The sequence below is a fragment of the Hyalella azteca genome, unplaced genomic scaffold (genome assembly GCF_000764305.2).
Source record: "Hyalella azteca isolate HAZT.00-mixed unplaced genomic scaffold, Hazt_2.0.2 contig16248, whole genome shotgun sequence".
Taxonomy (NCBI): Eukaryota; Metazoa; Arthropoda; class Malacostraca; order Amphipoda; family Hyalellidae; genus Hyalella; species Hyalella azteca.
The window spans coordinates 64,327-91,805 of NW_025946074.1; the positions used below are offsets into that span (position 1 = coordinate 64,327).

Genomic DNA, 27,479 nt, shown 5'->3' on the forward strand with positions numbered 1-27,479 from the left:
GTCCGACAAACACCGCAAACCTGTCGATATATGCATGGCTGAGTATTGAGTCAAAAATGTTGGCTTCGATGGCACTTATGGATGGCACTAAGGCTTCGATGGCACTTATGGGAACTGTACGAATATGAGTCGAGTTTATTATGCGTTCGGAACGAGTTCAGGCGCCGTGGAGCGCATAGGGAGTAGGGACGCATGCAGTGTCTAGATTAGTCGGCCAATTAGTAGACAGTGGAGTGGAGTCCTGGTAAGATATTCCTAATAATACTAAAGCTAGTTTTAGATTATCTCTGCCTCTAGTAAAATTTTGTGCTACGCCTCCAGGATATCTTCACAATTGCGCAGTTTCCTAAATTGTTATCAAACACTTGGGCTTGTTTAACGTTATTTAGAAAGGATACACATGGATATTTCGAGTTCTTTTTTGAAGATCAAACTATTATATTTTTTCCAACTTAAACTTTGTTGTATTTTAAAATGTTGTTTAAAATGGCTATAAATTCCGGGAAATTTTAAGGTGCCTATTTTAACCGGGATGTCTCGTCTCGTCTCGGTATCGTCCCGGAATTCCTACGGAGGGCTGAAAATTGTCCCGGTTTTTATTGCGAACCGGGACAGAGCCTGTTGTCTCGTCTCGTCTCGTCTCGGAATAAACAAAATGCCAAACGCAGGAGTCTACATCCTGGTGTCAATTCTAAAAATTAAGGTTTACATATTATTTTCAATCCATCATTTTTTATCCAAAATTTTTAGTTAAGATAGAATAAAAATAAGGAGGGATTATAGTTGCACTTGAAAGAATCAAGAATGAAAGTTGCAATGTTTCAAGAGTTCAATTAGACTAAATATTAATTTATTAGCTATTTGTCTCCAAGTTGAACACAACAAATTAACATTTATGAATTAATAACAAATCACACCACCAGGAAGAGTTGAACTTAACATGATGCACCATGAACCTATTTTGCGGGAGCAAAATCTCACTGAGTGAACTTGTACAACTCATTGACACATTGACAGTTTTGAGTTGTTAACAGTTGTTTGTATGTACATTGAGTTGTTGACAGTTTTGTTTGTATGTACTAAAAGTTGCAAGTTGGTAGTTCATATACTGGAGATTTGGTGTACAAAAATGTTAGTCATGCGTTGCAAATGTATGATTGTGTGGGATCATATAGCCTGCATCAATGTTTAAACTATTTATGGTTCACAGTACTTTTTTTTTCTCAACATTTGCACAGCAATAGTATTAGTGACTGCTGCTGCTTTCAATTTTGGCTATTGGCACTTGCTCTGCATGACCATCTGTACCTACTGATGGGAGTCAGATAGTCTTGCGCTAACTGCATGTTTTTTTGGTTTCAAGAAGCTCATTTCCCCAAATTGTCACAAGAACCTACATCATCCTGAGTGTTGCTCACACGCACCTACATCATCCTGAGTGTTGCTCACATGCACCTACATCGGCACATAAACTTAAGCCAATATTGTAGAGATAAATGTATATTCTATATTATATATACTTGAATATTATACAATAATTTTTTACGTACATGCAAGTAGATGACTATTGGGAGCTTGATGCTCAAAAATACTTGTTTTTTGTTAAGTATAGCAATTGTCTTGTGAAATATTATATATACATCACTGATCTCTTGGACCTTGGCTTTATTCTATATGAAGTTGATCATCATAAACCTGAAGTCTCTTCTCATCATCCACTAGCAGCATAGCAGGTAGGTGCCTACTTTTTGAAATTCTGCACCCAAGTGATTCAATTTAATTTCTACATCATAAATTAGCCTTAGATTCTAAAATCAAAAGAGATTAGTTGCACTGAGGATATTTTTATAATATTTAGATTATATACATAGGGACAACAATATTTTTACTTTCATCTTAGCCTTAAATGTTTCCTTGACTTGCTAGTGCAATGTTTAAGTTTCTTTTGTTACCCAGCATTCAGTGTTCTGTCACCATTTGTGTGAAGTATCTTCATCCCTGTAATGGCCTGTATTGAAATTTGAACATCACTGCTGAACCTCATGTTTGTGACAGTCTTCTCACATTTCATCCTAAATCTTGCCACTGCTTATGTTATTTCAATTCTTATTATTATTTATTCATCAGCATTGACTTTTATCCTCATGTCCATTGCTAAGGAAGGATGCTTTATTCATTCCATTATTACCGGTATTAATTTTTCCTTTAGAGAACTTCCAACTATACTGATTGGTAAAAAAAATCATAAAGATCATTTGATAGGGTTTATAGCCATAGCAAATTTTCTGTTACTGAGTGCACCGTAGCAGTGATACGGTTCTTCAGATCAACCAGAGTTGCTGGTAGAGGCAGGATGTAAACAGCTTCCTTGACATAACCCAATAAAAAAATGGCCAAATGGGGTGAGATCAGGTGCCAGATGTGTAGAGCCAGATCTTCATTTCCTATGCATCCTACAATTTCAATGTTTGCTGTGCAGCACAAAGGGGACTTATTGAATATTTATAAATACCTATGTAAAAAATTTTGAATTTTTCTCTTTGCATTGGTGTATAAATTATTTGTTTTGAATTTATACTTGAATAAAGACAAATTTATTAAATTAGGTCCATCATTTAGAATATCCTTGCATTTGTACAGGATTCATACCAGTACTAACTGTACACACAACTGTTAATACATATTTCTACACAAAGTTGTGTATTTTGAAAAGAGCCACAATTTAGCTCCTTGCACTGGCTTCTTCTAGAACTGAGTTAGTTAAGTTTTCTACCTTAGCATTAGTTCAATGTCAATCTCACCTTCATTGCCCCACAATTGACAGGATATGTCATGAAAACATGAATGTTTGGGATATTTATGTTTTCACAAGAGAAGAAATCTTGATAACAAGACTCTGTTTGCTACCATTCACTACTATGTCTCCAACATCTAAAATCTAAACAATTTCTGTTTTTGTATGTGTGCAAGAAGTCTTGCCTATTTTGAGTGATTGCTAAAAAATCAAGGAGTAATTTTTATGGCATTTCTCATTCATGGAAAAAAGGTGCTATTGTGCTCGTCATGCCCATCTGTCTGTGCATGACTTCAAGTCACGGACGGTCGAGCTTATGTGCTCTCTGTCACTCATTGCAGTGAGTACTGATCTAATTTTTTTTTACCTACTTCTACTTCTTGTTATCAAACTTGGATGGTATTGCCATCAAGGCCATCAAACTAGGTATTATGCCACTGGAATTGTATTGAAGATGTCTATAAATTGTGCAGGTGCCGTGCTGGTGTGTTCATTGTGTTCTGTGTAGGAACCAAGTCTCCCCTGCAAATAGCTCAGTCCCCCTACCCTACAGCCATGCCTGATGACCTCATGTGAGTATATATATTTATGCTTCAGTGTCACCCCTCATGTAACTCACAACATCAACTTATAATTCTAATGTGTTTTGTTCATCTAAAATTTCTGCTTGTTTTGTCTGGGGAGTGATTTTATGTGGTGATTTATATTGATTTGGTTAGGTATTTAAAATGTATTTAAAATTAGCTGTAATTGTTTCAGAATGCATTTTATGGCTAAGCAAAACATGGTATAGAAAGAAAATTGTGGGAGATTTGTCTGGTTTTTATTGTGACTTGCAATTAGGTATGCAATGTTCATGTTGAGCCATGCTGTGGTTCCAGGGTCGTTAGCCGCAGTGTTGAACATCGGTCAGATGAGGTGTTGAAGCGGACACACGTTACAGCCCAGAGGTACCCACCCCTTGGGGAACTCAGCATGGCTTTTTTGTGCTGTGCATCCTATGTCTTGTGGGGGACATTATTTGGCTACCATGCATTCATCCCATCATTAAATATGCCTATTTTTGCGTTGTACATTTATCCTTAGTTGTAGTGTATTTATTATATATAATGCTGAGAGAAGGTGGAACTGCACTGGGCAATATGTTCAGCAGCCAGTTGCAATTTTTATGTCAACCTTAGTTCATGGTTAAGCTGTTTATCATTGTGGTGGTGTTTTCATAAATTGGGTCCATTGTTGTCCATTTTTTCTTTCCATTGTGTATGGTTTATCATTAGATATAATTGAATTTGATTGTTGGTTTAGCTTTCAATGTATTCTGGTTCCATACTTGCTATGAAGTCAAGAGAATCTGTAATGATTCAGCTGGAAAGCATCATCTTGGTGTATTTTTGCTTATTGATAAAATTGAAACTTGAAATCAGGGTTGGCGATTTTTTTTGATTTTTAAAAAAAAAATCAAAAAAATAAAAAATCAATGATTTTTTGATTTTTTCATGATTTTTTTGATTTATTTGATTTTTTTGATTTTTACAACTTTTTTGTCTTTTTGAAGTGTTATTTTTTATGTTGCAATTAGCCTACTAACAATAACAGTATATGGATCATAATGGATGGCTAAAAAGGGTACCTATTGCTTTCAATAATGGCCAACAGGCCAAGGTGGTGTTTACCACTTAGGGATTTTTGGGTAAACAATTATTGGTAAGTCTATTCATTAGCTTTGTAAAGTTTGTATGGAGCAAGGTAATGAGCTAAATATTGACCATTTAACTGGCTTCCATATACAAAAACACTTCAGGAATGCAGATCTTCTAGACATTGAAGAGTCACATAACAGATAGGTAGCTGATAGCAGTGCACAGCACTATCAATAGATCTACTAGTTTTATGTCCTATAAATCTACCAGACTCTACCCTCTATACACACCTACTAGTAGTGACTGAGTGCACTGTACCCATTTAATTCAAACCAATACTAAACATAAACTGAACGATATCCAAACAAACCCCATACGACTTGAAATGAGACCTAAGTTATGATAAAAGCTAACACTGTTTGAAATAAACATGTGCACAATTCAAATATTTTATATCCATTCACTGCATTTAATCATTTTATATATAGTCTTATAATTGTAATTGTTTTGTTTCTAGTTTTAAATTCACACATTTAAAGACTGAAATTAAATATTTTAATTAGAATACTCATATTAGGGTGGAAATCTTTCTAATTGCCTAAAAGGTCAATACAATCTTAACCTCTCAATATACAGGGTGGGAGAGAACCGATTGAGCAGTTTTGAGGTAAAATAAAAGAGTAATGGAGGTACATAAAGAAGAAAGTTTATTTTCCTAGAGGTTAGCATAACATATCATTTAGAATACCAACTTATGTTTTGAAAACAATATCTGGAAGATGGGGGCCATTAGCAGCAACACACTGTTGGAGTAGTTCTCAGAGTAGGGAGTAACCGTAACAGTGAATTCCAATCACTATGCTGCAATGTTGCAAAATTTCTTGCAGCCCATGATGGACAAAAACATTGTTGAAAATGAAGCATTGGGAGACATGTGGTTCCAGCAGGATGGGGCTACAGCTCACACAGCCTGAATGTCACTCAATGTTTTGAAATGCATGTTCCCAGACTCTGAGGGGTGATTTAGGTACAATGGCCTGCGAGGTCACCTGATTTGAGCATTTGCGATTTCTTTCTTTGTGGACATCTAAAAGAAAGGGGTTCAGAAGTTGCCCTCACACCCTACCACAGGTAAGGGAACAGATTATTGCAGCAGAGGTTATGGCCATACCTCGCCATATGTGTGAACGTGCTGTAGGAAACTTCCGAGAACAACTCCAACAGTGTGATGCAGCTAACAAACCCCATCCTGATATTGTTTTCAAAACATAAGTATTTTAAATGGTATGTTATGCCAATCTTGAGAAAAATAAACTTTCTTCTTTATGTACTTCCATTACTCTTTTATTTTGCCTCAAAACTGTTCAATCAGTTCTGCCCCACCCTGTATAAGCTTTAACACATTTAAATTGTATATTGTAATCAATATATAACAACTAGTCAAATAGTTAGACTACTTATAGCCTTATAAGAATTAGCCAAGCTGCTAGCTATGTACAATGTATTGCACACTTGATGTACGTACCAAAAACATTCAATTTATTGGAACCTAATACACACTAAAGGCAACAAGTTTATATACCAATTTGTCATTCATAGTACATTTATACTAAACCATGAATAACAATACCTCAATATAAATTAAAGACTGCCGCTCAATATATTTATATATATGAAAAAAATCAAAAAAATCAAAAAAATAAAAAAAATCATGATTTTTTTATAAAAAATCAAGTGATTTAATCACATGATTTAATCATTTTGATTTAATCATTGCCAACCCTGCTTGAAATAGATGTGTTAAAAGGCATTAGAAAAATTGACCAGCATCAAAAGGTTTTCATATCTATGCAGTTGCAGTTCATGCTCATGGCATTTCATTTCCATGCAGTTGCAGTTAATGCTTGCAGTTTGTTTTGTTCATCCCTTGTCTCTAAAATTGCCAGATATACATTGCAATAACTACGGAAAAGATATATTTTCATGCATATTGTAGATCTAAAATATTATAGTCATAAAAATAATGTTGCATCCTTATGCTTGGTAGTTTTATATACATTGATCTAATGACATCGGGTAGAAGAACCAGTGACTTGCTGGTCAGCTTTGTCTGCCCTAGGTTATGTGGGTGACAACAACATGCCTGGAGTAGATGCTTCTCTTCTAACATCTGTCTGTTCATCAACTGCTGCTAATATTATATCATCAGCTTGCTTCCAGTATTATATCATCATCTTTCTGCTAATATAATGATTGCTGCTATACTTGTGACAGTTGGTTGCTGCTCTACTGAGGATATTTAATTGCTAATAATAATTGTAAACTATGAATGCTTGTTTATGGTGATTATGTTGATGTAGTATTGATTAATGCTGTTATTTGATTATTCTAGAATTATTTGTCATGCATTTTCTAATTTGTGGCAACTTCTTCTGCAACTTGCTGGGTGATTTTCATTATTAATATGTTCTGCGTTTTACAGCCCACATCACTTCTGAGACTCCATCTCCTGGCCAGGTAAAGTATGATAGATTGTGTTGCTGCTAACCTGCCTGACATTCCCCATCTTTTCAGTTGAGTATTCCATCTGTCACCATCTGCACTGATCCATACGATCTCTAGACCATATTTTACCATCTGGGTTATGAGGCTTCCTGTAATCCACCTGGCTCCATCCGACTAATCCAAAATGCTACCTCTAGCCCTCCTGGTACAACCTGCTCTGGATTATGGTGCTTCCTTTAATCCACTTGGCAGCATCTTTTGCACCTTTGTATGCCATGTATTGGGTGTTTTTTCTTACAGTAATTCCATATCTAAACCCAATAATGAACTTAACTCCTCATTAAATCACCTTTATCCTCATGTCCATAGCTAAGGCAGGATGCTTTATTCGGCTGTGGTATACAATTATCATAATGATATAGCATTCCTGACGCAACCACCTCTCTCGTATATCCCCCTGTATTAAAGGTGCACATAGGTATATATCTTTTGGCAGTGATCCGTCATTGTAAATATCTAACAATCCTAACATAATCTTGTCCCCCATATATAACCCTATATCTTAGGGGCACAGTATCTACTGAAGCCAACACAAAAGTTTGGTCATGGCACAGTTGTGGTTTGGAAGAGGTTTGCAACATCAAGGTTTAGAAATGCCCATCACAAATATTTTTTATATTATCATTAGATCAATATCCTTAGATTAGATGCATGCCTGCAATTGTCTTAGCTGCCCTTGCCTGCCTCCTCATTTCTTTGCCCTGTTGCACAATGGTTCCTTATTAATTTAGCTTATTTTTAGTGCTAAAGTATTTCTTGTAGCCTCATTTCAGCAATTACAAGAGTGAAGATTTGAATTCATACAGCACAGATACTTTCAGCTAAAGACATTGTAGTTACCCTGACTACATAAATGTTCATTTTGTGCCTCAGGAGAGTGTGTACTTAGTCCTTTCTATTTGGCCTTGGAGGGGCTATGGAGAGATTTATGGCCAACTTTTTAACAAAATATGTATGTAAAGACTAGCAAAAACAGCATATCCACTGATAAATTTCTTAAATGTCAATAAGCCTACTAACTTGTAGTTTAGCCGGGAATACCAGTGGGACTGTACAGGCATTTATAGGTAGTTAGTAGATGATAAGTTTGTATAGAGCTTGGGTAGGAACGTTAGGGTTGGTACTGGATAAAACATGATGTTTTCCTCCTCCCTCCTTATGCTGCTTACCCCAGGCTCCTTCTTGTTGAGGCTGCGGACAATCTTGGTACCCTGCCAAGGTGGGGCTGTGTTTGTTGTCAGTTCTTACATCATGCTCCTTTTCTTGCATTTGTCCTGCATTTGCCCCTAACTCTTCTTACATTTTACACTTTGTAGTAAATTTTCTTTGTGCACTTTCTTTGCACTCCCATTACATACTGTGCTTTGTAGTTTGTAATACATTTTATCCTTTGCTTGCCTGGCACTTAGAAATACATTCTGTCCTGCACTTGCCGTGTGCTTTGTATTACATTTTCTTCTTTGCTTGCCTTGCACTTGCTAATAAATCTTGTCTTTGGGTTTCACTTTGCCTCAAAATGTATACCTTCAAGGTTCAGATATTTTATGTGGTAGCTCCTATTACCAATCATATCTATGAACGCTAGTGCAAACCTTGCTTGCCTCGTAAACTCTTTCATTAATGTACTAGATCTTTGTAAAATCCCACCTCTAGTACTGCTGATTGTAGATGGTATCTGATTTTTATTTAGTACCATGTTATTTATGAGTACCTAGTGTATGGTTCCCAAGCTTTTACTAGTAAATACAGCAGTGATTCCTAAACCGGGGGTAAATTGCCTCCTGTATGGTAAGTTGTCAATTGTTAGGGGTAATAGGAGACTCAGAAATGAGTGGGACCTAGTCCAAATTTTTATGCACTTTTTACTCCTGTGTGTGTCATCCTGACCCATTTTGGCCTGGCAATGCGGCATATTAGTGCTACTTTTGTTCTCTGTTCATGCTGTGATAAATAAAGCATGTCACTATTAAGACATGGCACATTAAATTTTCTATGCGACGGGTGGAAAACTTAAAAAAACATAAATTTTAAGCATTTATCTTCCAGTTTTGAAGGAGTGGAAGTGCACCATGCTTATTGCAGCACAGTATTAAAATGAGAAACAATGACAGTATTAGGAAGCAATGTTATTGAGAATGTTATTGCAGACCTTGGTGCAGCCCACCTCCCATAGCCCCTCTGCTGCTGCATGTTATGGAGTATTAACGTAAAATGGGGTAACTTAGACTACTTTTTTTAATGATGCCATTTTTTACTAGCTAAATTAAACTTAAATTGAAACATGCAAAATACAGGTCTATACTCTAGGTTCACTCACCATAAATTGCTGGCTCCTGCCTCTCATAGTTTTTTTATAATTTCAAAAAAGTGATGGTCTTTGTTACTCCAGCTCTTGGGGTATCTTAGACCAGGTGGTAAAATCAATTATATTTTTTGGTAAAATAACTCCAGGTTTTGGTGCATTGAAGTAGAACTCTTCTAGTTACAAATGCAAATGACAATTTTGAGGAAAGTGTCATATGTTTACAAATGGGGGGTGCCGCCCCCGAATGGGGGAACTTAGACCACCTAATATCGCCGTGAAGGGGTAATATTGACCGGCTTGGAAATTAAGGTTAAATTACCATACATAAGACTCTGTAGAGTCTGAAACATAAAGAAAAAACATTAATAGGTTTATCAAACGTGAAATATATTTTATATGGTAATTTTAACTTAATTTCCAAGCCGGTCTATGTTACCTCGTCAGGGCTGACATTAGGTGGTCTAAGTTCCCCCATTGGGGGGCGGTGCCCCCCATTTGCAAACTATGACACTTTCCTCTAATTTGTCATTTGCATATGTAACTAGAAGAGTTCTACTACAATGCACCAAAACCTTGAGTTATTTTACTGAAAAATAAAAAATTGATGGGGGTTCTATGACAGGCATTAAATAATAGCTCTTTTTCGTGGGTCACATATATCATTTTTTAACCTATTAGATATGCATAATTTTTTATCTTTTTTATTGTGTTACGTAGCCTCAATATTAGGCCTTTAATGCCCATTAACAAAATTTTTCTATGCCAAACAATTTTTGAGTTATAGGTGTTTTTGTTAAAAAAACTAAGTGATCTAAGTTACCCCGGGAGTCTAAGTTATCCCATTTTACGGTAGTGCTCTTGTGCCTAAATAATGGAAGTAATTTATTGTTTATGCATTATGTTGTTTGGGTTGTCTCATGACTTACTGACTAGACTGACTTGAGTCCAGGTTATTGAACTGTAATAGAATGAATATTATCAGTATGTATGTACACAAAGTTCCGATCATCAGTATCTTATTTAATTGTATGTGTATATCATGAATTATGATCTATGTGGCTATGACAAGTGTAATGCCCCCACAGAAGCAGACCTGAGGAGCTGAGCAGCACCACCACTGAATACTTCGTCGACTACGGACCTGTCACCCACACCTCCCCCACACACCCAGTGAGTCCTGTCTCTACACTTGTGTGAACTGTATATATAATATGTACATGTATAGTATGTGTGTTGTGTCTCACACCTTGCTTCACACCCCGAGTCCTGCCTATACACTTGTGTGGAATATACGTACATGTATACGTATGTGTTTATGAGTCGTACCATCACGCCCACACTAGTGGGAACTACACATACATGTACAGTGTGTTGTGTAATGATACTGTCTATCTACCTCATCCAACTACCGCGACGGCTTGCTGCTAGGTTGGTAGAATTCTCCTTGACTTTTCCTTCGGAATTTATACAAAGTGGAGCATAATTTATTGTCTGACCAAGCTGACTAGGACCAAACTTTTGAAGGTTACACGTCAGAAGGCAAAACGTGGGTGCCACAGGCTTCTTTGCCTGACCACCTATTTCAGGTAGAATTTTCGTGCCTATTAACATTGCTAACGGGAATTGGAGAATCGTTTGGTAATTAAACCTGTTCTTGGCTGATCACCGTATCATCATATTTACTCTGAATCGATTTATGCTTTTGTATCGTCATTCGCGGACGATACATAAGTGCTGATGAGGATTACAGAGGAACTGGCCTACGTGAGGCCAATATCGGAATGCAGCACCGTTTCGTGACATTAGACGGCACAGAAATTGAGAAGCCACATGTTTGTGATCTCGGAGTGTTGATGAGTATCGAAACCATTTTCCATGATCACATGTCGAGTGAAAAAAGATGGAGTGAATATTGCAGACAGTTTGAATAAGAGTAGCGGCGCCAATTATTACATTCATCAGAGCACTGATGCTACTCATTCTGTAGTACTTCTGCTAACTCAGTGTGCTGCTCAAGACAAGCGCGGTGCGGCAATATTGGAGGCAGTTTACGGACTGTCACGCCAACAATCTAACATAAGCTGGAGCTAACTCGAGAGAGTGGCTGACGCACCCTGCACTGCATTAATTAGAAATGAGAAATACTTTTTTCTGTACTCTTGTAAGGTCCCTAATTATGAAAGTGACAATCAGGTAGTGACCTATCCCAATCAGAGCAGAGTGGAAACCATGCGCATACCCTGTCAAACAACCAAGATGTGACTGGAGTTCAGATTTTTCAAGAGGGATCTCTTTTCCTTTCTTAATCGAGTCTTTGCAATGCTTTACTGTTTGAGCCGAGACGATAGGAGGTCAGTTGTGAGCACAATCTTGGAACTTCTGTCTCCGCCTCACTACTATTAACAAGATAAGGCCACGTCATCTTGCATCAGTTTGTCCTAAGGAGGGAAGAAGCACGGTAGTCACCTCCGGTGGCTGAGATAACCGACTAGTCAAGGGCTAGGAGGCGGCAACTTACGACGAAGGTCGTGGACGCAGCTGTCCAAAATTTCTCATAAGCCTTTAAAAAACACGAATCGGTATTGTTGACTTGAAGAAATATGGATCGCCATTGTTGACTTAACACCGAGGGTCATCAGAGGTGAATCGCTGGCCGGGATGATACACACTTTGAAAAATTAATAGTTAAAATATTAGAAAAAATAGAAGAGCTCATGTAGTGGCTTGTGTAGTAATTGTATAGGTAGCAGGCTGTTGACTAGTTAGTAAAATGAACGTTAATGAGGAAGGCTAGGTAATAAAATTTATTAGCGAGCATGTCTCCAATAACATGGTTGTTTGGGCAGGATGAAGAGGCAACGTACGAGGAGGTCGTGAGCTCCTCAACCGACAACCCTGGTGGCAGCGACACTCGCCTCGTCACTCGCACCCACACCAACCACATCACCCAGAAGGTGTGTTGCTATGTGTTGCGTTGAAGACACCAACCACACCCTCTGTTCACCACACCCCACCACTTCCCACAACCACACTTTCAGTTCACCACACCCCACCACTTCCTACAACTGCACTTTCAGTTCACCACACTCCACCACTTCCCACAACCGCACTTTCAGTTCACCACACTCCACCACTTCCCACAACCGCACTTTCAGTTCACCACACCCCACCACTTCCCACAACCACACTTTCAGTTCACCACACTCCACCACTTCCCACAACCGCACTTTCAGTTCACCACATTCCACCACTTCCCACAACCGCACTTTCAGTTCGCCACACTACACCACTTCCCACAACCACACTTTCAGTTCACCACACTCCACCACTTCCCACAACTGCACCTTCAGTTCACCACACTCCACCACTTCCCACAATCGCACCTTCTGTTCACCACACTCCATGAACATTTTTGTATTGAATTTTTAAATGCATTACTAAGACATTTACAGGGTACGCGATGTTTACGGCAACGCATGTTTTTGTTATTTCTCAATGAAACAAACAGGAGCATTGTTTTTTTATTGGATGAGCTAGTAGCCAAGAATTACCTAAACAATTCTCTGACATATTTATTCAATATGACCACCCTTATTTTTAATGACGGCCTCCAATCTACGCGGGTAAGCTTCACAGGAGACATTCAGCATTTTTTGAGGGATCAAGTCCCATTCTCGTGTCAATTTAGACTTCAAACTATCCAAAGAATCATGAGGTGTTCTGCAGACCCTACTCTCTAAAACAGCCCACACAGAAAAGCCGAGAGGATTCAAATCAGGGCTTCTTGAGGGCCATTCATTTTTGCTAATGAACGCTGGGATGTGCCCCTAATCCAGTTTTGGGTAATGTTTGAGCCATGTGATGGGGCAGAGTCTCGTTGAAAACTCCATGATGAGCCGTTGAAGTGTTTACGGGCCGAAGGTAACAACACAGCTTCCAAAATGTTCGAAATGTATCGCTGACTGTTCAATTTCACTCTTGAGGGGACAAAAACGAGTGGGGACCTCCCAGTGGCGGTTACCGCGGCCCAAACCATCACGGACATAGGATTTTGACGTCGTGTTGCTGTTCTGGTTGCCACAGATCCATCCCGACTCCAAACTCCATCATTTTGACGGTTAACGCTTTGTTCAATGTCAAATTTTTTCTCGTCACTGAACACCAAGTTGGGCAGTGTGCCATCCTCAATGAGACCCAGAATGTGCTGGCATCTTTCGAGCCTCATTCGTTCATGACGGTTTGTTAGTTCATGCCTTGTTTGCATCTTGTAAGGGGAGGTTTTGAGGTCATCTTTGAGGACTCTACGCATTGATGTCTGACTGACTCCTGCCTCTGCAGCCAATTTTGCAGCTGAGCGACGAGGGTTCCTCCTCAACTTCTCCCTCGTGTTTTTCACCAATTGTTTTTTCGGACACTTCGTTTCCTTCCTTGACCAGGTCGATTGCACGTTTCACCAGTTTCTTTGAATTTTTTAACCACCTTCCACACAGTTTCACGACGAATTTGGAGCTTTTTTTGCAATGACTAAATTACTATCTCCCTTTTCATGAAGGGTTACAATTGCATTTCTGTCTACTGCCATAATTAATAGCAAATTTTGACAACTTAGACTTCTGCAATATAAAATAGATGTATTAATAGATGATATTAAGCTTCACTATAAATGAAAAGTCTCCTAGAAACCAATTTATTTTTATATAGCAAACATCCGTTGCCATATATGGCGGACCCTGTAGAGCTGGAGGCGGGCTCTAGTCTAGTTTAGAGCATTCAGATGCTTTGACTTTTAGGCACTAAGAATGCAATGTTGTTAGCGATTGTATGCTCGGTCGTGCTGACGCTGCTGTGCTGATGCTGTCGTGCTAACGCTGCCGTGCTACTCCTTACGTGCAGATATCGACGACGACGCGCGTTATCAGGGAGGTGCAGCACGTCGCTCCTGACGGCAGCGTGCTGACTTGCGCCCCCCTCAGCATGGACCCCTACAGGGGGCACTCCCCCTCTGCGCCCTCTGGTGAGTGCTGACCTAAGCCCTCCCTCAGCGGAAGCTGCGGCTGTGTAAATTTTGTCCTAGAATCATAGTACGGTGAAAACCTCTTTAGGTCAGTCTCGTGTTCTTGTGGACCGTTAGGGTTCATGTTGATTCATAATGTTAATGATAGAAATTGTGTTCAGTCGCGGCTTCTATACATTATTTTGGGTGAGATTATTGATTTAAAGTTATAATCCCTATTTCAGGCGGCAACCACAGCGCCCCCTACGAGCCCTACGACGTGGCCCCTGCAGACGCCTTCCCCGCCTACGCCTATGAGGCCTACCCCAACTGTGGGTGTCGTGATGGGTGATGGGTGTGATACACGTACCCCAACTGTGGGTGTCGTGATGGGTGTCGTACCCCAACTGTGGGTGTCAGGATGGGTGACGGGTGTGATGCTCGTACCCCAACTGTGGTGTAGTGATGGGTGATGGGTGTGATGCTCGTACCCCAACTGTGGTGTAGTGGTGGGTGTGATGCACGTACCCCAACTGTGGGTGTGGTAATGGATGTTGGGTGTGATGTGTGACCACAGCTGTGGCTGTAGTGATGGGTGATAACTACCCAAGGGAGTGATGGACTGTCGTGTGACAAAACGGATATTCTCACAGCATCACGTCCATGACTCAATTTGTGTAGAGTGTTGCTTCTTCCTTCACTTGTTCTTATGTATTTTATGCCTGATATTGGTGACAACTGGCCGCCACAGCTATGGTGCTTACCGTCATGTGAGTCATGAGATCATATGCACCTCATCATTGTCTTGACGTTGTTACCGTGTTGACGTCCGTACCGTGTTTACGTTGGCACATTATCGACGTTGGTACCGTGTTGACGTTGGTACCATGTTGACGTTGGTACCGTGTTGATGTTGGTACCGTGTTGACGTTGGTACCGTCTTGACGTTGGTACCGTGTTGACGTTGGCACATTATTGACGTTGGTACCGTGTTGACGTTATTAACGTGTTTATCTTGGTGATATTTTCAGGTGGCTACCCCAGCGGTTACCCCGAACTGGACCACTCCTTGGCAGCTGCGGAGCGCGACAAGTTCCAGCCATCCCCCGCCCACCATCCCGCCCTTGACAGATATGCAGGCCAGCCCCAGCCTGCACAAGGTAGGCCGCTGCTCCTGAATAATAAATAGCTCAGCCCCAGCGTTGAGAAGAGGGCAACCTAAGTAGCTCCCTCTGCCCTAGAGCTGGGGGTGATTTCTTACTAACCACTCCCTTCCCCGTGCCAGAGCAGATCTGTGCTAATCTCTTCCTCTCAGTGCAATGGCTATACTCAATTAAGCTTTACCCTTTGGTGCACGACTTAACCCCTTGGTGCAGTGTCATCACTTTATTAATCTAACCCATCCCATACAGTGGTGTGGCACAGCCCAACTAACCTCTAACTTCCTCCCCAGTGCGGTGGCGTGACCCAGACCTGCACGAAGTTATCGACTTCCTCAGCAACCCCAACAATGTGGTAAAGGCCAATGCGGCGGCGTACCTACAGCACCTCTGCTACATGCACGACGCCACCAAGCAGAAGGCCAGGATCCTAGGCGGCCTACCGCCCTTGGTCAGCCTGCTCTCCCACGACCTGCCTGACCTGCACCGCAACGCTTGCGGCGCCTTAAGGTATTAATATCCCATGCTATGTTCCTGTGCACATTTGTAGGAACTCTTTTGTTTTAGAGGGTGGATACTTGAACTGGTGCAGTGGCCACAGTTTCAAAACTTGCTTCCACGTGATGGCCTAGGTACAACTAGGGCCAATGTGCTCATAGCGTCTTAACACGTTGACTACGATTGCTTCATCTTGTACTATTATTTCGTTTTTTTTGTACTGTTTTTAAACAGGGTTGCCAGACGGTCATTTTTTCCGGACAAATTCCGTGATTTAGTTTTTCTCAATTGCGTTGGCCGGCTAAAATTTATGATAGGGATACTTCCTAATTAAATTTTAAATACTGCAAAAAGAAAATAAATGGAATTTTTATCGCGGAACCTACAAATAAACTGGGTTATATATATTGAGTTATCGGCCTTTTTTGTTCTCGGATTTGGCCGATTTTAGGCAACCTGAATTATGTACCACTACGTCCTGGAGAAATACATTTCGTGGTACGCATATGTACTACTTCGGAGTCAACGTGTTAAGTATATGTCGCGTCTTAGGTACACGGAGGGGCCAATTTCTCGTCTTTGATTGGTGGGTTCAGCTTGAAAAGCCGGCAGTGATTGGATGGTGGAGTTTGAATTGTTCATGATAACACGGCCCCAAGCAGCGTGTTCTATTAAATATTTATTTGTACGTGCATTGTGGATCTTTTCTTGCTGGAGCATGAAGACTAGACGGAGAGTACTATGGTAGTATTTTGCATTAGGACAGGCAAGCAATGCTCAGTAGCTGAGAGAAGGGGGAGAACTTGCTTGTATTGGAAATTAAGATTTCCAATACAAGCCATGTGCTTCTGTGTTTTTCACTTACTATTATCTGCCTTTTGTAGTACATAAGAACTACTGGCTACCAACTGCAATCCAGAAGCTTATACATGCTTCTCACAAGCACGTTTCACAGGCTGCACCACAAAATAAAATGCCCCTAATAGCGACATGCGCTCCACATTAGCATGTCCCTGACAGCAACATGCGCTCCTTAACATATCCCTGACTATGACTTGTACCCCACAAAAACATTTCCGTGACGACGACATGTAACCCACTAAAACATGTCCCTGATGATGACATGTACCCAACAGGAACCTATCGTACGGGCGCCAGAACGACGAGAACAAGCGGGCTATCAAGGACGCCGGTGGCATCCCTGCGCTTATCCGCCTCCTTAAGCGGACAATGGATAGCGAAGTGAAGGAGCTCGTGACGGGCATCCTGTGGAATCTGTCCTCCTGTGAGGTGAGTGACGACCTTGTGCTCCTGTGAGTATGTGGTGGCCCTGTCCTCCTGTAAAGTCGACGGCGTTCTTGTCCTCCTGTGACGTGAATAGCTGCACTGTTCTCCTGTGAGGTCAGTGGCGCTCTTCGTTCGAGATGTGCTCTGGGGGCCCCATTTTAGCTGCTTTTCGACTCATTGTTCTTCCTCTGGACTTCTTGGTTTTTCTCTGGCCCTGGCTCTGATGTCTTCTGGTTGAAGCGTTCCCTGGACTCTTTACCACCTGTTATATTGCCTACCTCATTGTTATACCTCATAGCAACAACGCTGCAATAGATGTAATGCCCTGTAGCAGCTATGCTTTAATAGCTATAATTCTTCATGGTCGCAGCACCCTATTATCTTTAACGCCCCCATAGCAGCAACGACCCCGGGTTGTAAACGCCCTCTTGTGTTGCAGGAGCTCAAGACGTGCATGCTTGACGAGGCAGTGCCGGCGCTGGTGACGCACGTGGTGGTGCCCGCTAGCGGCGTCCCCTGCAGCGTCGAGCGCGACCCCAACGCTGATGTCTGGTGGTCTACTGTCTTCAAGAATGCTTCGGGGGTCTTGAGGTCTGCATTGGATGGGGGTCTCTAGGGTCATGATGTCTGCATTGAACGGGGGTGTCTGGTGTCTTGAGGTTTGCATTGAACGGGGTGTCGGGTGTCTTGAGGTCTACAGTGAAAAGGGGTCTTGACATATGAATGGAGGTCTCGCTGGGTTTTGTGGTCTGTAGTGAACGGGGTCTCTGGTGTCTTAAGGTCTGCAGTGAACGTGGGTCTCAGGGATCTTGAGATCTGCATTTAACGGATGTCTCAGGGGTCTTGTGGTCTGCATTTAACGGGTACCTCGGGGGTCTTAAGTTCTGGTTTATAACACCCAATTCTTTTACAGGATTGGGGCATAAAGAGCAGGACTAAGTAATTGAGTTAATGACGGAGAGAACACACTCTCAGAGAAATGGAGGAGACTTTGTCCACATAACGATGAACGTTTTTAGCTCCTCTAGGTAATAATACCAACTCAGTTCCGCTCAGCAAATGGCGTGCCAGTGCTACGGGCAGCATAAAATTGATTCATGATACCAAGTATTCCAATCGAACCCTTTGAAATGTTTGCAATAACAAGAGATTTATTATTTCTTGCCTGCATTGGATCTTCTCACTGGATATTTAAAAACTCGTGAAATTTAAAAATATCTGCCTAGGGATTGCATGGAAATTCAGGATAAAAGGCTTGAATTGAAAAAAAGGATGAGGTAAAGAAACCATGCAGGTGGTTAGAAAGTGTGTTTTCAGATTGATGGAGTTATCGAAATGGGGGAGGCAGAATGACTAGGAAAACTAGTGTAACTGAAGAATTGCGTGCAGCCTTTAGATTTGTGGGAACTCTTTTGTTTTTGAGTGACTAAATAACGGAATATTTGATTTGTGCCCCAGGTACTGAATCAGATTATGAGTCTGCCTTGCCCCATTCTAACTCACGTCCTTCCTCTCCTACTCACGCCATACCTCTTCCCTTCTCACGCCCTTCCTCTCCCATTCTCATGCCTTTCCTCCACCGATCTCCCGCTCTTCCTCTCCCCTTCTCACGCCCTTCTTCCCCCAGAAATGTGAGCTCTGCGGGTGCCCACGCTCGGTCGCGCCTGCGTGGGAGCCCTGGTCTGGTGGAGGCGCTGCTGGCGGTGCTGCGGTCGGCGATGCACGGCAACTCTCACGACCACAAGTGTGTCGAGAACTGTGTGTGTATCTTGCGCAACTTGTCCTACCGCTGCCAAGAGGAGGATGACCCCAACTACGATAAGAACCTCCCTGCCGTGCAGCCCCGCGCCTCCGCCGCCCTTAAAGGTGAGCCTGAACCTCCCTGCCGTGCAGCCCCGCGCCTCCGCCGCCCCTAAAGGTGAGCCTGAACCTCCCTGCCGTGCAGCCCCGCTCCTCCGCCGCCCTTAAAGGTGAGCCGGAACCTCCCCGCCGTGCAGCCCCGCGTGAGTGATGCCAATATATTATAGAATACTAGGTAATAATATATACTGTAGGTGATTATGAATGCTTTAGCTGACTATAAATTCTGTATATGATGATAAATACTCTATTATGAATACATCAGTCAATGATAAATTCTGTAGGTGAGGATACTTGGTGTAGGTGATCATCACTTATGATACGGGATGCTACCTTCAACAATTAACACACGTCGAGAAATTGTGTGCTCGTTTATTTACATGCCGTGTATAACGTGTGCTTCACATCATGTGTCATTCTCCCCATGCTGCTCAGGAGACGAGGCGTCCGACAAATGTGGTGAGTGTAGCGTGTAGCTTTGGTGAGTGTAGCGTGTAGCTGTGGTGAGTGTAGCATGTAGCTGTGATGAGTGCAGTGTGTAGCTGTGGTGAGTGTAGCGAGTAGTTGTGGTGAGTGTAGCGTGTCATAATCCTCTTCATAATCCCCATTGCCAATGTTGTCACTCTCTTCATCATCCCATTATCACCCTGTCCATCGTCTCCATTGTTATGATTGTCTCATGTTTCATCTTCATTATTTTCACCATTAAATGATGCCGTGCAGGTGACAACCTTGGCTGCTTCGGAGGCAGTCGCAACAAGAAGACCCCCGACTCCAGCACCCCCACTGCACCTACCAGCGCCCCCGCGGGGGGCAGGCTGCACGGCGCCCCTCGCAGCGACCCCCCTAGGGGCATGGAGCTCCTCTGGCAGCCTGATCTGGTGAGCCTGTCAGCTGCTGGCGCTGAAAACACCTTCAGCTTCTTGTGCCGATAACAGTAACAATTTTATACCAAAATTGGGCTTAGTTATTAAGGGAAGCAAAGTCTCCTAAATTACCACTAGTGCCTCTAGCGTGTGCTAGATACGGACTGTGTATTCCCCCCTCTGACCATGCCCCCCCCGCAGGTGGTTCAGCCGTACCTGGCGCTGCTATCGGAGTGCAGCAACCCTGAGACGCTGGAAGCTGCCGCTGGGGCCATACAGAACCTGGCAGCGTGTTACTGGCAACCCAGCATTGAGGTCTGGTTGCTGGCAGATGCCTAACTCTTATGTATGTATGTCAACAATGGTGATCGTTCATCCTTTAATACCAGCATTCTAGCATTCATTTATGTGCGTTTGATTACGTGTATTCATGGTATGTGCGTTTGTTTACGTGTACAGCCAGTCAGCAACGTCTGGCGTAGTTGCCTGAGTAACATTTATGTGCGACTTTACTGCAGGAATAGCTACGTAGTGTACGATGTTGTATTTCGTACGTACGCAGTGCTTTTCAAGGAAATGCTCATGAACATATTGCATGTGAAGGATCTTATCTTTCAACAAGGAAGACATCAATCAGGAAATATCAAGGGACGAATGGTATCAACATTGTCATCTGACAGTAGCACGAGGTCTGCTCTGAGCAGCTGTGAGTCAGTCAGGCAGTCATGTCCCGCCAGCCCTACAGTGAGGTTCTACCTCAGCTGACTTCGCTCTACCAACTCTTAGCGATCTTGTGCCTTAAAATTAAAATTCATTAAAATACTAGAAACGTGGATGTGTACACTCGCATATCGTTACTTTCCACGCCACCGTGTCGGTTTCATGATTACACCCCTAACTGCCGCTCTCTGTAACGTTGCTAGCTGTGCTAGTGCTACCCTTTGTAATATGGTCCCTCTGGTGCTCAGGTGCGCGCGGCGGTGCGCAAGGAGAAGGGCTTGCCCATCCTGGTGGAGCTGTTGCGCATGGAGGTGGACCGCGTCGTGTGCGCCGTCGCCACCGCCCTCAGGAACCTGGCGCTCGACCAGCGCAACAAGGAGCTCATCGGTGGGTGGTGGTGGTGGGGTGATGGGAGGCGGGGGGTGGAGTGGTGGGAGGGCTGGTGTTGCCTGAAGTTTGGATGGGTGTCTGACCAGTCAAGGTGGGTGGTCGTGGGCATGAAGCTGTTAAACGACAGGGAAATGTCTCCTCTGACGCAACAAATATACCCACGTCTTAATCCCTCTCCCCATCCCCACAGGGAAGTACGCCATGCGGGACCTCGTGCAGAAGCTGCCGTCGGGCCAGGGCGGCCGGGCGGAGGCGGCGGCGTCGGACGAAACTGTGGCCGCGGTGCTGGCGACCCTCAACGAAGTCATCAAGAAGAGTACGGAGTTCTCTCGCGCCCTCCTGGAGTGTGACGGCGTCGAGCGCCTCGTGCACATCACCAAGTCCCGCACGCGATACTCCGCCAGGGTCGTCAAGTTCGCGTCCCAGGTGCGTCTCTTCAGCTCCTGTCGGCGTGTCAACGTCAAGGCGAGGTCATCAGACTAGACTTGCGGCATAGCTTACGTCATCCGTCTCGACGTAGTATCTTCAGGAAAAAAAGTTGTCGTACTGAAATAAGATTGTGTATTGATTGCCGAATATTATGGCTGAGTGTTGCAGGTATAAAATTGTGTATTGATTGCCGAATATGATGGCTGAGTGTTGCAGGTATATCGTTCATTGCCCACGTTGCAGGTGCTGTTCTCGATGTGGGCTCATCAGGAGCTGCGTGAAGTGTACAAGCGTGCGGGGTGGAAGGAGCAAGACTTTGTCAGCAGGAGCGTAGGCACCAGAGGGCGCGATTGTAAGTAACGTCAACACCTTTTCCTCAAGCAAATAAAGTTGGAACCACGTTTAGTCGGCGTAAATTCAACGTATAAACGTTTAATCAACGTTGCTTCAAAGTCGGCCTTGTGTGGGTCAAAATTGTCAGGAGTGTAGTTCACGTTACACTGACGCTCCTCGGTGTTACGTAGGAAGCTTTCAATCCGTCACTTTAGACAGTGACCTGGGGTACTCTATGCATAAAACAGAAATAAATAACAGACGTTTTTATAGAAGTATTTTTACGCGGGTAACAGAAACTGTGAAGGGCTTGTTTAGGATGAGCTGTTGATGCTTGCTGATGTCTCCGAAACCCGGCTCCACTCTAAACCGAATTCAAATTGAGGGCCCATACTTGGCAGTTGGGCCCCCGAGTCTTGTGCACGTACTGGTTTTGCCTTGTAGTTCATAGATCATTTCATTTTCTCAACTTCTTTCTAAAGTATTTTTTACTTCTTGCATAATTTCAACCATTAAGATTGTGATGACGATTATTGGTCGCAATGTATGTGCTTTGTTTGCGGTGTTACCGCCGTTATAGAGTGTTAGCGTTGATGCCGTTTTGGTATGTTCAGCGGGTGGGAGTGGCTCGGCGGCGGCGGCGGTGGATCTCCCACCAACAACACGCTAAGTCGCCCCATGGCCTCCCAGGGCGGGACACGATACGAAGACCGCACTCTGCACCGCAACAATCACGCCAGGCATTACCGGGTACGTGAGATGTGGTAGTGGCGAGGCGTGTGATATATGGTAGTGGTGGAGACATTTGGTAGGTTGCAGTAGACAACGCGTGTTGTATGTGGCGGTAAAGAGATCGTTGAATATGTGGCAGTGGCAGTGTTTGGTAGTGGCAGTGACGATGGTCCAAGCAACCAATATCTTATTCTTACCTTCATTCCTTTGTGCTCGATTACAATGTTGTTTCCTACGTGGCGCAGGAGGAGGTTCCTTTGGGGACGCTGGGCGGCGGAGGGGTGGGGGACCCCGACAACCTCTACGGCGCCTCCCACGGACAGGTAACGCTGGGTGACACCTGCCGTCACCACACTCAAGCCTCCACTCGACCAACACCACCACGAACAACACCTCTCCATGGCATGATTTCTTTACTATCAACATTTTCTTATTTCATATGACTGTGGTCTCGTAATGTTCTCGTCTAAAATGTAATTATGCTGATGTAATGATGAACTAATGTCGCCCTGTGACATGTAACAGGCGGCAATGACTGACACTAATGGATTATAGATTGCCTTTATTAACCGTATTGGTAGCAGGTGGCTTTACTAACCTTAATAAAAGTTTGTGACCTTAACTAACCACATTAACAAGATGGGATTCACTCTCTATTCGCAGCAACGTGCTTTTACTAACCCGCTCGGTGGCAGTTTAAATTCAATTCTCTATTGGTAGCAAGGAGCTTTTGGGACTTTGATGATGGCAGAGGCGACTTAGTGGTGGCAGGTGGTCCTTTTACTCAATGATTGTCAGGGTTCACCGGCAACTCTTAGGGTTGCAGAGGTGCTTTCAGCCAAAGGAGTAACAGGGAGTGATTTGAGCCCACGAAACAGTAAACGTTCGTCTTGCGTCTCAGAACTTTCACTTGATATTTCTTTTAGGTTTTTTGCATTTTTTATTTTGTTTTCACCTTCCTTTAACTTTCAATCTCGCTGTCTGTCGGTCACTACGGATGCTGCATGGCAGTTGGTGTAAAACCTTATACCTTGTGTAAAATCTTTTTACTAACAAGCTTGGTGATACGTTGGTAATTACAAGTACTTCATTCATCTCCATTGCATTTTCACGATGCTCAGAGGGAGAGCCGTTATATGGAGGCTATGAACCTCTTGTGGATTGGCTTCATTTAACCCACAATTGAAACAGTTATTCAGCTCCCACACCCAACCTTGATAGGTTTAAACTCCGGCAGGATTTGTGTGGGTTTTGAACCACTAAGGTGTGTTGATCCTTAGTTACAGCCAAGGGGTCGCGCTCATCACTAAGCGTCAAGGCTTCACTAAGTTCTATCGCTTCGCTAAGGGTTATTTAAGGATTCAATAAAGGTTGAGGTCCCACTAAGGCTTACGGTCCCACTAAGGGTTAAGGACTCCTTGTCTCTCGCAGGCTCGGCCGCCGGCTCCACACTAGCGTAGGCGACCCAACGCCTCAGCCTCCTCCCCTGCCTCAGGTTACTAACCCATTACTGAGTTGCTTGCGCACCCATCACCTTGTCTCTTCATCACCCTTCACTGTGTTGCTTTCTCACCCATTACCTTGTCTCTTCATCACCCTTTACTGTGTTGCTTGCTCATTACTGTGTTGCTTGCTCACCCATTACTCCATTACTGTGTTGCTCACCCATTATTGTGTTGATTGCTCAATACCGTGTTTTTCCTCTGTTTTCATTGGTCACTATTTGCTAAGTGGCTGCATAACCTTGTGTTGCACAGCCTTGTGTTTCACAGCCTTGTGTTGCACAGCCTTGTGTTGCACAGCCTTGTGTTGCACAGCCTTGTGTTGCACAGCCTTGTGTTGCACAGCCTTGTTTTGCACAGCCTTGTGTTGCACAGCCTCATGTTGCACAGCCTCATGTTGCACAGCCTCATGTTGCACAGCCTCATGTTGCACAGCCTTGTGTTGCACAGCCTTGTGTTGCACAGCCTTGTGTTACTCATATCATATTGAATTGGTAGACCTGAACTTGACAATTCCTTTATTACTTGGCCGATATTTTTGCATTAAGCTAGTAACCCTGCTATACATGACTAATCATCCCTAGAATTCCACTCTGCCGATGTACTATGTGTTGCTCACACATTAATGTGGAATTCTAGGCGAGTGTTGCTTGCTGTTGCTCCACTAAGCCCCATAAAATCTATCATCGTAGCCAGCAGCGTGTCTGAGACTCGTTCCCCTGCAGATGCCGTCACGTGAGCCTGTCTATGCGAAGGTCAACAGAGAGAAGAAACGCTCACAGCTCCCCGACGAAGATCTGTACGGGGGTCACAACCCCCACGATGAATGGGGGGCATACACCGCCCCCGACGCCCCCCTACCTAACCTGCCACTGCTCGACACGTCTATTGCATCTCACGCCTCTGCAGCTCTGCTACTTAACTCAGACACCCACTCTGCTACGGGAAACTATGAAACTCACTCAGCAGCTGGCAACTATGACACTCACTCTGCAACTGGCAACTATGATACACACTCTACAGCTGGCAACATTGGTGTTGCTACAGATGCTGCTCAGCAACAGGCTGGAGACTCTTGGGTTTAAGGATTTTTATGTATTAGATTCAACGAAGAAAATCCACTGAAATGCAGTCCCACTCAAGCATTGTATTAAGCAAATGCAGTTTCGCGTTTCACTCATGTTCTTTCACACCCAAACGTTGTTCGTCACAAGCATTGCTCTACTAAAGCGTTGTCACACTCGAATGCAGTCACACTCATGATCAGATGCTCTGGATCGCTCAAGCCCAGGTCTGAGGTGTGAAGAACTTTGCAAGAACCCTCTGGGTTGAGCGGCGTGGCTGCGTGAAGCTTGCGGTAGTTTGGGGCAATGAGGATATGCCCATGATTATTGGGGAGAGGATACTCAACCCGCCGTAATATTGAACTAGGATGTACCGACATTTTTTAGAGGTGACTGACAGCCGTGCTAAACTGTCGATCATGCATGTAAGCATGAGCTGTCTGCCATGCTAGACTGTCAGCAGCGCTTGTCATTATTACTTCATTCAAACTATTCATCTATTTGCCGAAGTTTCGTAGCCGTAGATTGTTGCCCATGTGTCAGTCGAGTCTTAGTTTCATCTATGAACAATTTGCGTTGAAGTGCTGCAAGATCCTGCCTCGTGTGCATGTATGTACGTGAGTGTGTGTACATACTAGGCGTGTGTTCTCTCGCCTCATCGCCCAATTGTGCTCACCTTGACCCTCTTTCCCCTGTACAATTTCCCTTCCCTTGGGCACAAACTCAACTCATTAACTAGCACCCCCGCAGTCTCACTCGCCCGCAAGTATTTTCTTAGGATTAATAGCGTTTATTTCCTGTTCATTTCTGATCATGTGGGTACTCGCAAACCTCCGGTGAGTCTTTCTGCGAATATGGGTGGCAGAATTATTCAGCTCGCAGTCGTATGTATATTTATGAGATAAAACTCGAAATCCTTTGTTAGGGACGCTTCGACGGAGCTAATCGAGAGATTAGTCTTGGAACCGGGAGAGCAGCTAATTTAGCTCGAAGATGCCACTGGTTGAGCCATGAAGAGCCGCTGTTTGGTCTTAACGACCCGTCATTTGTTTAGCGTGGCTGCTCAAGGTTTTTGGTGCGTGTAGTGTTTGGTCAGGAACGGAAGTTGCCGCTAAAAGTGTCCGGCGCTGTAATTTCATATCTCAAGTTCGTTGTAATTTCGTTTATTTTAGGCAGACTCAGTGTAGACTCAGTGGCACGCGGCTCTGCGTGAGCGCAAGTGTGGACGTGTGCAATGTAGCATTTTCTAGCAATAAAACTAGCCAGTAAGATGAAGTGAGCGCGCCACAATTATGGTGTCTCTTACTCTGAACCCTGCCACCCCAACATTCGCCCTGCCACCCCAACACTCGCCCTGCCGCCCCAACACTCACTCTGACACCCCAACACTCACCCTGCCACCCCAACACGCACCCTTACATGCGCCTCAGTTCCTCTCGATTGAGCGCCATTTCGCGTTGCAAAAAATTCCTCGTGTTGGAGAATGTATTTCTACTAAGCGGATGTCGCAAAATTAATTTAAGTGAACTTAATTTACATAGCAATTTCTATTGGAAAAACCTTTGCTTACGCGTTACGGTCCCATGTGCCGCCGAATTTTTATTAACATGACTCGAGTGATGTATGTGTTTTCCGTGACGAGCTCTCGTTGATGACTTCGATGACTTGTGAATGTAATCGCATGGGAGCAGAGCATGGCGTTTACTGACTTCCTCTCGCTGCTCCCCACATGTTTATGTGTTCCCCACTTCTCTGCTTCAGCTCCCCCCAACATGGAAGGGCCACCAAACGATCATTCCTTTGTCTATTTATTAAGAGAGGTGTTCTCGACGCCTTGCATGAGATGTCATCGCAAATTATGCTTGCTTGTAAACTAAGTCAGTGCTGGAGCGTTTCAAGATGTCACGACTGCCAGCAAGGTAGTTGTTGATGGCCAATTTTACTATTGAAGCCTGACTTGAATGTTGAAGCGACGGTGGAAGCCTTGTGTCAATGGAAGCGTTTGCTGGCATCTCGTTTTCTCTTGCTGTATTCTTTGTCTTGATCTTGAGTCCCTTTGAAGACTAATAAATGGTGTAGTGTTCGAGCCGTGTTCCACCCCCAATATTACCTAATGTAGATGTAAATATTAAGAATGATTAAGTTTCGTGGCTATAGTTTATATAATGGGCTTAATGTGTGCGCATTACAATTTGCCGAGGTTCAAGTGTAATTGTAGGCCTACTGTAGCATTCCCACCATAGGCCGACAGAGTTCCTCCTGTGCCGGCCAAATTTTACCTCAATGTTTATTCTTTTCTAATGCAATATAATCATCCAAAGCAAAGAATTGCCACCTCAGA

The 27,479-nt window shown here is 43.4% G+C and overlaps 1 protein-coding gene across 1 annotated transcript; it reads left to right on the forward strand.

Moving 5' to 3' along the window:
• Positions 1-907: 907 nt before the first annotated feature.
• LOC108677753 (catenin delta-2) lies at positions 908-27,479 on the forward strand. The gene is made up of 21 exons (XM_018166024.2): positions 908-1,733; positions 3,268-3,366; positions 3,676-3,744; positions 8,174-8,218; positions 10,390-10,474; positions 12,151-12,258; positions 14,198-14,318; positions 14,543-14,629; positions 15,329-15,457; positions 15,751-15,967; positions 17,092-17,245; positions 17,682-17,833; positions 18,870-19,108; positions 19,826-19,983; positions 20,170-20,283; positions 20,937-21,075; positions 21,269-21,504; positions 21,751-21,849; positions 22,474-22,590; positions 22,818-22,895; positions 24,800-27,479. Exons 2-21 carry the CDS (start codon positions 3,350-3,352, stop codon positions 25,157-25,159), a joined length of 2,724 nt encoding a protein of 907 aa, XP_018021513.1. The 5' UTR covers positions 908-1,733; positions 3,268-3,349; the 3' UTR covers positions 25,160-27,479.